The sequence below is a fragment of the Leuciscus leuciscus genome, assembly GCF_965113295.1.
Source record: "Leuciscus leuciscus genome assembly, chromosome: 6".
Taxonomy (NCBI): domain Eukaryota; kingdom Metazoa; phylum Chordata; class Actinopteri; order Cypriniformes; family Leuciscidae; genus Leuciscus; species Leuciscus leuciscus.
This window is the reverse complement of record NC_138730.1, coordinates 34,651,277-34,664,566: the sequence shown is the minus strand read 5'-3', so window position 1 is coordinate 34,664,566 and position 13,290 is coordinate 34,651,277. Positions and strand designations below refer to the sequence as shown.

Sequence of the window (13,290 nt, the reverse complement as noted above, 5' to 3'; positions counted from 1 at the left end):
ACTGAAAGAAACAGTAAAGACTTTTACATCGTTAGAAAATATTTCTATTTTAGATAATGTTCATGTAACTTTCTATTAATTTCTATGAACCGTTTTTGTGATGTAAATGCAGCCTTGATGAAAACCTTTTTCTAAAACATTGCAAAAAAATTTTTTTTTAAACTTACTGACCTCAAACTTTTTTAAAGTTCCATGCAAATCTAGTTGTATTTGGTGTTTTTGATACGTTACCCTGTTAATACCATGTTTTTGGACATTTATGTACCATCTTTGAAGTAGGCTATCTTATGTAAATATGGAATATGAGTATAATTTGGTACCATGGTATAACAATGTACCATGGTGTTATTATCTGTCTGGAAAAGGCTAGTCACAGAGTACAGTAAAAAGAACAACAGCACATGTGATATTCAGTTTTTTATTCATTCAATTACATTTAGTAGAAAATAAAGTTCATTTAGGGCCGGCAAATTCTTAAACATTATCCAGTTGCATAAACAATGCCTGATTAAGACAACAGTAATACTGCTATGATATTGATCGAGTAGACGGAAAATGATAAGAATAAGTTAGTCGCACACTACAAAACTTCACATGGGTAATGTCGGACATAAAGGGGAGGTACATCCACCAAACCAAACGAGAAATCAAGCGATGATTAGTGCAAATATTGGTTCTGTTTATATATTATACTTTACAAAATATCATTCTATGGTTTTGAAGATAAATAGATCAAAATGTTCCTTTATGTCAAAGATTGTCAAAAGACTGGGAGAGAGACAGAGAGAGAAATAAAGGAATAGTTGTTAAGTGCAGAAGGTTAAGAATGATGGTTAAGTAAAAGCGGGAGCAAAACAATTCACTTGAGTAAGCAAGAATATGCTGAATATGTGAGTGTAAAATTGTCTGAGAGAGTCTTTATGAATTCATCAAGGTGCAAATTCATCTACTGATCATATTTCTCCCTCTCTCTCCTCTCAGCATCACAATGACCCTCTGTTTTCACAGGGCTTTGGTTCAAATGGTTGTCATGATGCTTCAGCGTTGCTTGGCTCCGAACTCTGATGACCTGCAGAGGTAAACAGAGGAATAGAGAGAGAGAGAGAGAGAGAGAGAGAGAGCAATGAATGATGGCCTACTTGCGTTACCTGTTTACTAATCTGGCTTAGTTAAAGGTCAGTTCAGAGCCATCTGTCTGTGGACACACAAACACGGACAGGTGCACACTCGCACGCTCACGATACATTCACATGTAACAGGAAAGATTTCCTCTAATGACTGAAGCAGTTTCCAGTCAGACTAGACAATTAAACTGCTTCTCGCTTCCAAGAAGTACATACACACACAAAACAACACAGTACCGGGGAAATCCAAAGATTTATTTCGTTTCGGAGGGAGTCTAGGTTTTTTCACAGGGGGTTTGCGATCTGAGGATCTTTCCAGATCACAGCGGTTATCCTGCTCCATTCCTAAGGGAGTAAATACAGGGGGCACACACACAGAGGGGGGGATAGGCACGACGTGAGGATCAGGCTGATGCGGAGCTGATGTATGAAAGATGCATGCTAGAGCTGAAAAGCTAAATTCGAATTTCATTCTTAAATGTTCGCAAAATTCCAATTATATTCGAATTCTGAAGCCAATACTAATGTGAGAGGGAAAAAAGTACTGTATTGTCTCCTATGCCCACAAGAGGGCGCAAGTGAGCGCAATAAGCGAATATAAAGTAAATCAAGCATCGCATCTTTTATTGAAATGAAATTCACTTTTTAAAGTACATTAACTTTTGAAACAATTGTTCCTTAATAAAATATAATTTCCTTAACATTAACTTTTGAAACAATTGTTCCTTAATAAAATATAATTTCCTTAATGTGCATGCAAGGAAAATTAGGTTACGATAGTGCATAAAACTGTAAATGCATCAGTAACCTGAGAGAAAACACTTCAACAGACAGCGTAATGAACTACATGAACACAAAATAGCAAACTGCCATTCAGAAACAATCCACTTCTATTTACTACACATCTACATATTGTTTGTCAAAAACACCAGACGGTCAACTTGATCTGCAGCGAGTGCTGAGCGCTTTTTGTTGACAATGTTTTCCGCTGATGAAAACACACGCTCAGCTCTGACCGATGTGCCAGGTATGGTCAAGTATGTCCTTGCACGATTTTTGCCACCAACTGAGAGGGTTTTTATCAGCAGGAAGCCCCTTTCCACCCTAACAACGCAGCCGCACCAGTCAGTTACGTCATCATCATGTCTCGCGTGCCTCTTGACACACCAAAAATTCGAATGCACGGTTTTTGCATTGGAATGTGTTTTTTTTGGGACAAATTTTCGAAATTCGAATTTATATTTGACAGCTCTATAGAGCAGTAGATGTTGAACGCAGACCCTCGTCGCATGCTCAAAAGGGATGTGAAGAGTGTACCTGTGTCACATGAGTTCGCTTTCCTGTTTCGATGTGGCTTCATGGGACCTACAGGGCTGCTTTTGATTTCATCACCTGAAAAAAACAAAACATAATACATTCTCTACATCAGGGGTTTTCAAACTGGGAAGCCACAAAAAAATGTTTTACAAAATCATTTTTAGAGCTGTAAAAGTCCTTAAAATATTAATTTGATATTTAGAATTAATACACTAATTAAAATATGTATTTAAGATATTAGTAAAATATTAATATCATTATTTTTTACATTCACATTTATCAAATTTGATATTACCATTTCATTCTGCTTTCTAAAAACTGTTTTAAAGTGTTGATCTCAGATATTCTGTTAACTTAATTAAAAATAAATATTTTTTCATATATAATATATATATAAAAATCCTTTTATGAAGTTATGCAATAAAGTAAAAGTGAATTATTAGATTTTTAAACAATAATTGTTATAATTAATAATAAAGTCTTTATAATATTACATTTAATTATTTCACAAAGTTTAAATGTACAATGTATAATTGTATAGGCCTAGGAAAATATATATATATCTTTATATTTTAGGAAAGAAGTCCCTCACTAGGGATCATCATATAAAGGAGTCCTTTGCTTGTGATCCAAAATGTAACTTTAGCTTATGGAAAGTTAAATGCAACTACCAGTATGACATTTTAACGTAACTGTTGCCTCTGAATGAATTACCTTGAAGTAAAGCAGAATCTACTGAAGCAGAGTGAAACACAGGCTTAGCAGAGCTGGGCGGAGGAGCTGGTGGCTGATTCTCATTGGCCACGTCATTTGGAGTGGAGCCAATGGGAGACGTGTGAGGTGAATAATAACATGGCTGAAAGGAAAGATATAATCAAAAGCTGTTTTAATGATACATAAAAGACACACTCCCACTCAACAATCACTGACATTATGAATCAAAGATGTTTCACGATACTATGATCCAAACACCTTTTCGGGGATAGGTGGAGTCTGTCCTTCTGGTTCTTTTTGGTCTTCTCCACATCTCCAGTTCTCCTTTTCCTCATCCTTCTCCCTCAATTCTCCAGAATCTTCAGTAGATTTATCTAGGGACAGAAAAATAATGACCATGCTCATACTATTGATACAGAGAATTAAATAGTGTAATATGCTTATTAAAACTAGTTAACATGAATTGACTTTTCAAATAAAAGACTAAATATGCAGATATATTATTATATCTATAATAACATATACCAGAGCTCTCCTCCAGATGGCGCTGGCGTGTCTTAGCCAGGCTTGGCTTGGCGCTCTGAAGCGGTGGCTCTGGTCTTTTTCTGGTTTCCAGCAGCTGAGGGTCCATTATATTGTCTGCCTTTTTCTGGCTGTCTGAATGTGATTCCTGTCTTCTTGTTTCTGTCTGTCTGTCAATAGATGGCATGTGCCCTTTAGCAACAATATCTGAATGTCGGTCCATCTCAGGGTCTCCGAATCCAATCTCTTCAGATGAGCCGAACACCTCACTGTAATCAGGCGACTGCAGGAAACAGAAAGACAAGAGTGTGAGAGACTGTGGTAAAATTCATAGTGTGTATAAATTAAATACACATCTCTGATAGCATTTTAAATATTATTAATATTATCTGATGTTTCTGGAAATAGTCAAAGGAATAATATACATTTATTTTAATTAAATTTTACTTCCTTAAAATTCACAGTTTCAAGAACTGAACAGGAATTTAAATGATGTCATGTGGTGGACTACCTGTCTCTGTGAGAAGCAGGAGGGGCTAATTCCCATCATTCCTGGCAGGGGTATACCCTGCACGGGCCGTCCCGACAGTTGAGGGGTCCTCTGAACACCTGGCCCAGCCAACCTCCCATTGGTGCTTTCAGTGCCTGGGTCTAACCTCCCACGATCCTTTGGGTTTTGAATCAAGGAGTACACATTCTCAGTGGCAATACTGAAAAAGCAAAAAACAACCAAGATTAAGAGTTTGACTTACAGTATGTTGTCTGATTTATTAATGTAAAACAACGACTTTATAATGTATTATTTCATTTACAACTACCATTTAAAAGTTTGGGTTTCAGTACTTTTATTCAGCAAGGACATATTAAATTAATCAAAAGCTACAGTAAAACATTTATAATGTTACTAAAGATTTCTATTTCAAATGAATGCTATTCTTTTGAACTTTCCATTCATCAAAGAATGCTAGAAAAAAATGTATCATGGTTTTCACAAAATAATATTTAGCAGCACAATAATTACATTTTCACATTCCTTTATTCATATTTTGATAATCAATGTTGATTTTTTTTTTGTGTGTTTTGCTTCTATATAAAATATAAGCTAAATATTTATATTTTGATGGTTTAATCAAACTTGTAGGGCAATTAGAACCAAATATCCCTTCTGGACATCACTTTTGGCCACTACTGTATTAAATTATGAATGACTCACTTAGTGCGACATTCCTCCCCACAGGCCCCGCTCCTTCCTGTAGGGTCTGGCTCCTGATATGATATGGTAGAGTTTCGGTTCTTCCTGAATCCTGAAAAGATTGACAGCACACTACGTCGTTTCTTCCTCCTCAGAGCCTGAGCGTGATGGTGGGATGACAGCTGACTGCGAGGCAGAAAGTCAGGGTGTCAGAGATAAGATAACGTCCACATTTATGCATGCCCACATTACTTCAACCTTTAAAACCTTCATTGTTACACTTCATTACTACACAGAAGTGTTCAGTGCTGAAGCACCTGTCTGGTAAAACTCTCTTGGTGTAGAAGTCAGGCAGTCCATCATCCAATAGAGATACCCCACCATTCTCCGAGCAGTGCTACAGGACGACAAGAGAAATAATGATAATGATGTCTGCTTTTGAGGACTGGGGCTGGAGTAGATCATCTCTCTAAATTTGTGTTAGAGGATGATGCTGTCATAGTGCTGTGTCTCACCATCTGGGATTTGTTCCTCTATATTATGTCAGTGCATTAATTTGATCAACGGGCAAAACAAAGACAATCAGAAGTGATTGAAAAGAAGAGAGCCTTTAATGCTTGATGCTGGAGACCATGCAGAAAATATCTGGGCCTACGTTTAGTCAGATTTCTGAGAAAAATCACGTTAACAAGAGAACGTGATTAAAATCTCCCCCCCTTCCTCTTAACATCTTGAATGGTTGTTGGTTAACCCATTTTATTTCATATTTAGCGTATTTTTGAAGAATATCTCCTGTAGAATACATAAACCAGCGTGATTTTGACTTAATTTACTGTAAATCATATTTAATTACAGTATGTTTTTTTTTTCTCTTTAAGAATCCAGAACTGATTAGTTTGCTAGTCAGCGGAATAATAGAAGTTACAAGAAGACTGCAGGGGATACAAGCAATTCAACGACAACATGATAAGGAATGCCTCTGGAGGTGCAAATCTAGACGCGTCTGTCTGCAACAGATTTAATTACAGGTGAAATTCAGAATTCAGTTTGATGTGATCGTGTTCTCCCGCAATACACCAAGGCCCCGGTATATGACTGGTTGCCAAGTGCATCCATCAAACTGAATTGAATACAATATTGATCACACAAAAAAATGATGAATATGTGGCTAATATCAAACTATAGGGCAACGACACAATAGGAGGCAAAGCCTGAAATGATCGGAGTGCAGTGTTAAGTCATTTTTATGACATTTACCTTATTTTAGCAATAAACATGCTATATAAAGATATATGAAAAGTAGTACTGGTGTGGTAATACTGGCAATGGCATTGGTTCTTACTGTCTCAAAAGGAGCATGTGCAGCCCTGTGTTTTCGTGGTGGCCGCGGTCTGACGTGGGTCACATGACGCAGAGGTGAACCCTGTGTGGGCAGGGTGGACAGACCTTCCCAAGATGCAGAGCGTGAAAGAGGAGCAGACGTCTGAGGAGTGGACACTAAAGGTGAGGAGTTAGGGTCGTCACCTAGACCTAGAGGACAGTGAATCACATCAAATGAATTACATGATATGCAAATGTATTAATGAACTAATCAAATCATTCGCAAATAATCATATACATTTTTGTAGAGAAAAGCACTCAAATGAAGACATTATTGTGGCAGACAAAAAGCAGTGAATGGCAAAAAGTGTCTTTAAAAAGTTAAAATATTTATTTATTTATTTATCAGTGCAGTTAACATGTTAACATCATAAACTGACAAGCCTACTAAATGTTATATAAATATTATACAATTGAGCTAAAATATGATATAAAGAATGAATGGGTTTAAACTTAAAAATTTATGAAGTATACATGACTTGAAAGCACTGAATGAATGTTAACTAAAAAAACTGAATGATATGGTTTCATCCTACATAACGTGTGTGTGTGACTCACTGAGTCTGTTGGACACGGGACGAATGCGTCTGGTCCTGGAGCTGCGTTTCTTAATGGCGATAGTGTCCTGGGTGCAGAACGACAGAAGTGAGTGAGAACATTGCAAACTGAGCAGATGATGAGGCAGTTGAGTTACAAGAGATGACAGATACTGTAAATACCACCAAACACACAGATGAGTCAGTTGTGAGTGATTCACGTAACACACTCACTATGCTGATGCCAAAGTCATCCTCCACAGCATCCAGTATGTCAGCGTGTCTGTGTGCGCGCCTGGCCGTTCCCCCGTCTTCCAGCCGTCTCATCTGTGAAATCTGCCGGAGCTGTGATGACGAACAGATGCGTGAGGAAGAGCGATGCGCGCGCACATGCTCAGAATGAACAGACGAATGGAGTGAGAAATTGGTTTGTAGTTACCAGGGTTTTGTGTGTGGCATAAAGTTCCTGAAGGATCTGGTCCACTATGGAGTTGGTGAGATATGAGACGACAGACAGTTTCACCTCCCTGAGAGTGAGAGAGATGGAGACACAAAAATTCATGTTAGATCATGTTAAAACCATGCTGGGAATTCCAACTGTGAACACAGTGGCTACAGAAAAGTAGGTTTCGTCCATCCATTAAAGATTTCATCATTTCGATTGATGAGTGAGCGTTTGACTGAACAAAAATCTGGATGCACCCATGAGTGTAACAGTTTGGGATATTTCTGTCATTCCCCATTCAAGTAGACAGCTGTTTTGAAAGCTGCAGCCAAGGGGTGTTATAAAGATGGACGCTGAGCGAACTGACTTCAAAAGGACTTTGACATAATTCTCAAGGTGTTAAACTGAGAGACATCCACCACTCAACACCCTCGTTTCTTACTCCAGAGCTCTGTTGATGTCCTGAGCTGCTCTCTCCATCAGAGCGGTGCGGATGGATGAACGAGGGATAGAAACGCGCTCTGAGATGGAGGAGAGGGGAGGAGAGAGACACTCTGCTGCGGCACAAGAAAGCGGACACAGCTCCCGGCACAGAGACACCATGGAGTCCACAATGACCTGCACAAATCCACCATCAATCACCCATCATGCCTTTCAAGTCCAATAGAACTAGAAAGCAGAAGTAAATCAGGATGAAGGATGAGCGAGAGATAGAATCATCACCTGTAGTTCTTTATCAGCTGCTTTGGCAAGTTCTCCTGCCAGAGAGTCCAGCCTCTGTCTCACCGGCCCGTCCACTGACAGCACGTGGGCCAGTTCACACAGTGAGGGGTACAGCTAGAGGACAGTGCAGACATAATTCACATACCAGTCATGATCTCTCACTCACTGCTATTGAGCTTCTCACGTGACATGAGTCAAGCAGGCGATGTCTTTCATTTTTAATGTTTGCTCATAAAAGCAATGGTAGTGGAAGTTTCTTAAATTAATAAACAGAGAACACATGAAATCAATAACCTGAATATCTGGATGTAACACAGCACATAAATAAACATCTGACTGAATGTTACTGTATAGCCATCTACTACTAGATCAAATGAAGTTAAGCAAATATCAACATTAATGTGATTACAGAAAAAAAATCCACATTACTAAAATGTCCAAGCAATGGAAGTAATATGCAGTATATAATTTAATCTTCGAGTCAAAAATGTAGACATACTTGACTGAATGTGTCTCTCATGATCTTAAAAACCTTTTACTTCAAAGTCTAAATGCTTAGACGCTAAATTAGTTTTGTAGACAAATATAAATGTGCCTAAAAATGTTACACTTTACAATATAGTTCAGTTTGTTCACTTTAATTAATGTAATGAACAGTTCTTTTACAACATTTATTAAATTAAAAGTGCTGCTTTCAACATATGCTAATTCATTTTAACATTTCAAGTTGTATAAATTAAAATGAGAGAATGTAGTCTGAGATCATGAATTAACAATGAACAGTAGTATAATTTATAAATGATCGTTTACCTACATTAATAAATGCTGTTCGTTAATAAATGTAATTCTTACACTTATATTTATTATGTTACATAGTTTTGATGACTGAAGCATGTGACAGTGGGTGTCCAAACTTTTGACAGGTAAATACACAAACACACTCACAGCTCGAGAGTTCCTGGCCTCCTTGAGGACCTGTCTGGCAGCCTGTAGCTCTTCCCATTCACCTGTTCCTCTCAACACACACACCTGCTGCTGCACGCGTACGCACAGACGCTCCATCACCTGGGACAGCAGGAGGAGAGAAAGACAGAGACAGAGATGAAAAGAAAAGGAGAACAACAGAGATAGGATAGAGATATTGCTGTGTGAGTTTGATCTAACAATACAAAGTTCACTTTAGCAAGTAAAAGACATACACACACACACACACACACACACACACACACACACAAAATGTATGGTAAAAAACGTTCTCCTATCCCAGTTTATTGGGAAGAGACCAATATAAGCAATCCATTCTCAGGCTGACCTGAATGGGAATGCAAATGATCTCCTTGCACCAGGTATACTCTACTGAAATTTGTTTTGTTTTTTTAAATATGTTTTTTAAGAAATCTCTTATACTAGGGCTACATTTATTTGATAAAAAATACAATCAAATAGTTATACTGTGAAATATTATAATATAATATAACTTTTATAATATAACTGTTTTCTGTTTTAATACATTTTAAAAGTAAATTATTCCTGTGATAAGGCTGAATTTCAGCATTTAAAGCGCTAACTGAGAATTTTTATTAGATAATTACGCAAGTCTGCTTCTACAAAAGAAATATATTAATAACTACATTTTAAAAATGAAACTGCCTCATTATCACCATCATCAACATGATCACATACTAGAAGAGTGATGAAGAGTCTGCAGTGGTGAAGAGTAAGAGAGACAATGAGGCGGTGATCTGTACCTGTTCTGCAGTACTAGTGACCAGGCCCTGATGCAACCGAAGAGCCTGTTTCTGAGAGAAACGCTGAGTCTGGTTATTCCTTAACAAAGCCCGCTGGATCTGAGAGAGACACACAGAGTGAGGGAGAGAATACTCATTAATGTCAAATAAAAGAACATTGATGCTCAGATAAGCCATGCAGTCATGTGGAAATGATTGTAATTATGCTGCGAATTAATGAAAGATAAATGTATTGTCTGCGGTGTCCCTCTTTCAGCATTGACCTTGTAGAAGTTTTACATCTCTGGGCTCATTAATCGTGCATAAACATTTCGACCACCTTGGGACTGTTAATCTCAAAACAGCTGGACAAAACAGTCACATGATGCAAACACATTTTTTTTTTATGAATTAGTCCCATCTATTAGGAATGCAACCAAATATTCGTGATTTTGGGGACCAAAAGTAAAAAAAAAAAAAGTGTCTGATTTTATTAATTATGCACTGTTTACCTGCTAATTGCCCTGATTGACCAATCAGAATCAAGTATTCCAGAGAGCTGTGCAATAAGAGCAAAATAACCAGTCTAGTTCTAGTTCTTTTATTTATAAAGCACATTTAAAAACAGTCTGAGGACTGACCAAAGTGCTGTACAAGTCAGATGAACACAACAGAAAACTTAAATAACACATAATAAATAAGACCATCAACATAATTTAAAAGCTAAAAGAGAGATTTAAAAAATGATAGGGAGGGAGCAGCCCTAAGTTGTGCTGGCAGGCTCTTCCACAACCTAGGTCCCACCAGAGAAAAGGCTCTATCTCCTCTACATTTGAGGAGTCAACAGTCCCTCCAGTCAGTGATTCCAAGTCGGGCTACTTTTAAGTCATTGCCATGGTTTGATTTAATTTTTTTCACAGGTTGATTTCCAGGTTTTGCAAAGAGGCTGTAATTAAGGGTTGAGCAGCAGCACATATCTTGCACTCTATAGCAAATACACAATGTTATTCACTTCACCTAAAAAACTGGCCAATCATAACACATGGTGTTCACATAGAGGTCTTCAATGTATAGAAGCAAAAAAGTCTGTTTATTATTATTTCTAAGGGTAATGTTGAACTAAATTATGCCTTGACTATTATTATACCTAGAATAAAAAAGAAATGTATACCACGTCAGTAATACTTTAGTTTGGTGAACTCATATTACCTATTAATTATGACGTTTGCTTCAATAACTCCTAATTTACTGCTTATCAATAGTTAGTAAAGTAGTTGTTATAGTGGTTAAGTTTAGGTATTGGGTAGGATTAAAGTGCCCCTATTATGCTATTTTAAAGTTTCCTAATGTTGTTTTTGAGTCTCCTACAACAGGTTTACATGCATCAAAGGTCAAAAAACGGTTTCAATTCCTCATAATATACATTTGCACATCACATTTTCAATGATTCTCAAATGACTCGTCAGATGAATCAATCTCTCTAAATCCCTCCTTTCCGCAAACTACTCTGCTCTGATTGGCCAGACAGCTCAGTCTGTTGTGATTGGTTTACCACGTACGTGTCGAAAACAAAAACGCCCATTGCTATAACAACGTCATCTGTCCTGAGGCTTCCTACACCGTAAACTTAAGACCATAACGAACAATGACGTCTATTTTACCATATCAATGCGAGCGCGAGTCCGATGATGAAACATTGGAAGAACTATTCATTCAACCCGAACCTCCATCGCAAGGACAACTCGAGCAGGACGTTTCTCAGTGATACGCTAACGTTACTCAGTTTGAGGTACATTCTGAGATGTTGTAACTGTAATTCCTCACCATCAGCATTAACAAGTGCATGTCCATCAACAAACAGATTTATTTTACTTGTACTAATTTATTTACAGAGTATTTTTCAAATATATTGTGGTGAACACGTGGAAACTGTATCAATAACAGTGCATGTATGCAATGTATACATTAGCCAAGCTCTAGCGTGAATGACTGATTCATATACGGTGCACTTTCAGATTTAAAACTTTGCAGGATGTTTTCATTCACTTAGAGCTATGTTACACACTACATGAAAGATCATTTTCAAAAATCCATAATAGGGCCCCTTTAAGGGATGTAGAATATGATCATGCATCAAGGCATTAATATGTTCTATTAACAGCCAATCCGATTGTTAAGTCTGACGTCACGCGTGACGTTTAGCCTTTTCCGGGTCCAAGCGCTCCTCTCGTCCAGAAATAACAATGGTGGAACCTGTACATTTATTTACGATCACGTCCTTCTTAGTGAGGCACCCTTGGCGGTCAAAAAGGGTTTAAATTCCTTTAACACCAACAGAGTGGTTAGTGTAGCTCATCACTCAGGTGGTATAATTAAGGGTAGAGTCCAGACATCAATGAAAAAGAAGATTTACGAGGTTGAAGTGAGTTAGCTCGGGACACGGGACACAGCACTGCGGCATTGTAAAAACACTCAATAATAACCAAAACACTAGCGAAAGCGGTAGGTAGGTAGAGAGGACCTGGACTTTGGACCCGGAAAGAGTATTATCGGAGAGTGGTTAAGTCACGACTTAACAACCGAATAGTAATATGCAAGCTAATAAGCAACTAGTTAAAAGGGAGAATTGGTTCCCAAACTAATTTGTCACTATAGCTTCTTTAAAAGAAAAACTCTTACCTTGGTTAGTGCCTGTTCTGTCCTGTCAGGGGCGCTACGGTATGCCTGTGTGACATCACTGAGTGGGATGGGCATGTACTGCAGAGTGAAGTTACTGAGGAGAGAGCAAAAATGATTAAAGTTTTCCCCAAACATGGCAACACAAGAGATAAATCAGCTCCAGCAAGATAGAAAATGTGTCTAAAGTCTTTTTTTTTTCTTTCTTTTCAAATTTTAACAGAGTACTATGTTTCTTGCAACAGATTTCAAAGCATTCTGTACTGAGAACAACATTCTCAAGATGATTACAGTTTCCTGAATGCAATTTCAAGTCTGCTAAAAAAGTTTTTCTACATTAAATAATAGTTGTGTAGATCTCCAGGGAAGAGAGGTGTTTCCAGAACAATGCTCTAATTGTGTATCACAGGCAGGTCGGAGAGGTGATGAAAGACTGTGCAATAAACACATTCATGTAGGCATGGACTGAAGTTCTTATTTCTTTCCCAGTAACAGCATGCTGTGAATAAGTTTGCAGAAGGATGAGTGAGTCAGTTCTCACATGGGTGAGTACGAATGTGAGTGTGTGTGTGTGTGTGTGCGTGCGTGTCATACTGTTCTAAGGCTCGAGCCACATCTTGGAAACCCGTTGCACTTGTGTTATTCCGATCCCATGTCACACTTCTACAAGAAAGAAACGAACCAAGACAAATCTTAAACAGTATTACAGTACTAGACGATTATGCATTATTAATTATTAATAAGTACACTCGTATAGAATCTTCATGCCTTTTGTAAATTTTCTGCTCTGATTTTGAGGAAACATCTGCTGGATTTGGTTTTAAATATGGTAAAATGTGTTAAACAGAAAATAATTAGGGTCATTGTCAAAATTGTTAATTTTCCAGCTTCCAGTCATTAAACAAAACATTTAATAAAGGGGGGGAAAAACGCA

General features: G+C 37.7%; 1 protein-coding gene across 3 annotated transcripts in view; it reads right to left on the bottom strand.

The window, feature by feature from the left end:
* Positions 1 to 402: 402 nt before the first annotated feature.
* Positions 403 to 13,290, bottom strand: part of carmil3 (capping protein regulator and myosin 1 linker 3) — a 45,315-nt gene continuing 32,427 nt past the window's right edge. The window contains exons 22-40 of one of the 3 annotated variants that reach the window (XM_082172733.1): positions 12,951 to 13,019; positions 12,360 to 12,453; positions 9,702 to 9,800; positions 8,899 to 9,018; positions 7,954 to 8,067; positions 7,673 to 7,848; positions 7,225 to 7,312; positions 7,020 to 7,130; positions 6,808 to 6,874; positions 6,212 to 6,399; positions 5,187 to 5,266; positions 4,891 to 5,055; positions 4,189 to 4,387; positions 3,681 to 3,960; positions 3,414 to 3,529; positions 3,156 to 3,297; positions 2,442 to 2,516; positions 1,362 to 1,469; positions 403 to 1,069 (exon numbers count right to left, since the gene is read on the bottom strand). In XM_082172733.1, coding sequence (XP_082028859.1) covers positions 1,029 to 1,069; positions 1,362 to 1,469; positions 2,442 to 2,516; positions 3,156 to 3,297; positions 3,414 to 3,529; positions 3,681 to 3,960; positions 4,189 to 4,387; positions 4,891 to 5,055; positions 5,187 to 5,266; positions 6,212 to 6,399; positions 6,808 to 6,874; positions 7,020 to 7,130; positions 7,225 to 7,312; positions 7,673 to 7,848; positions 7,954 to 8,067; positions 8,899 to 9,018; positions 9,702 to 9,800; positions 12,360 to 12,453; positions 12,951 to 13,019 — 2,332 coding nt within the window. In that variant the 3' untranslated portion in view covers positions 403 to 1,028. Of the gene's footprint in view, positions 1,470 to 2,441; positions 2,517 to 3,155; positions 3,298 to 3,413; positions 3,530 to 3,680; positions 3,961 to 4,188; positions 4,388 to 4,890; positions 5,056 to 5,186; positions 5,267 to 6,211; positions 6,400 to 6,807; positions 6,875 to 7,019; positions 7,131 to 7,224; positions 7,313 to 7,672; positions 7,849 to 7,953; positions 8,068 to 8,898; positions 9,019 to 9,701; positions 9,801 to 12,359; positions 12,454 to 12,950; positions 13,020 to 13,290 lie in introns of all 3 variants that reach the window. The other 2 variants (XM_082172732.1, XM_082172734.1) reach the window with 2 other exon arrangements.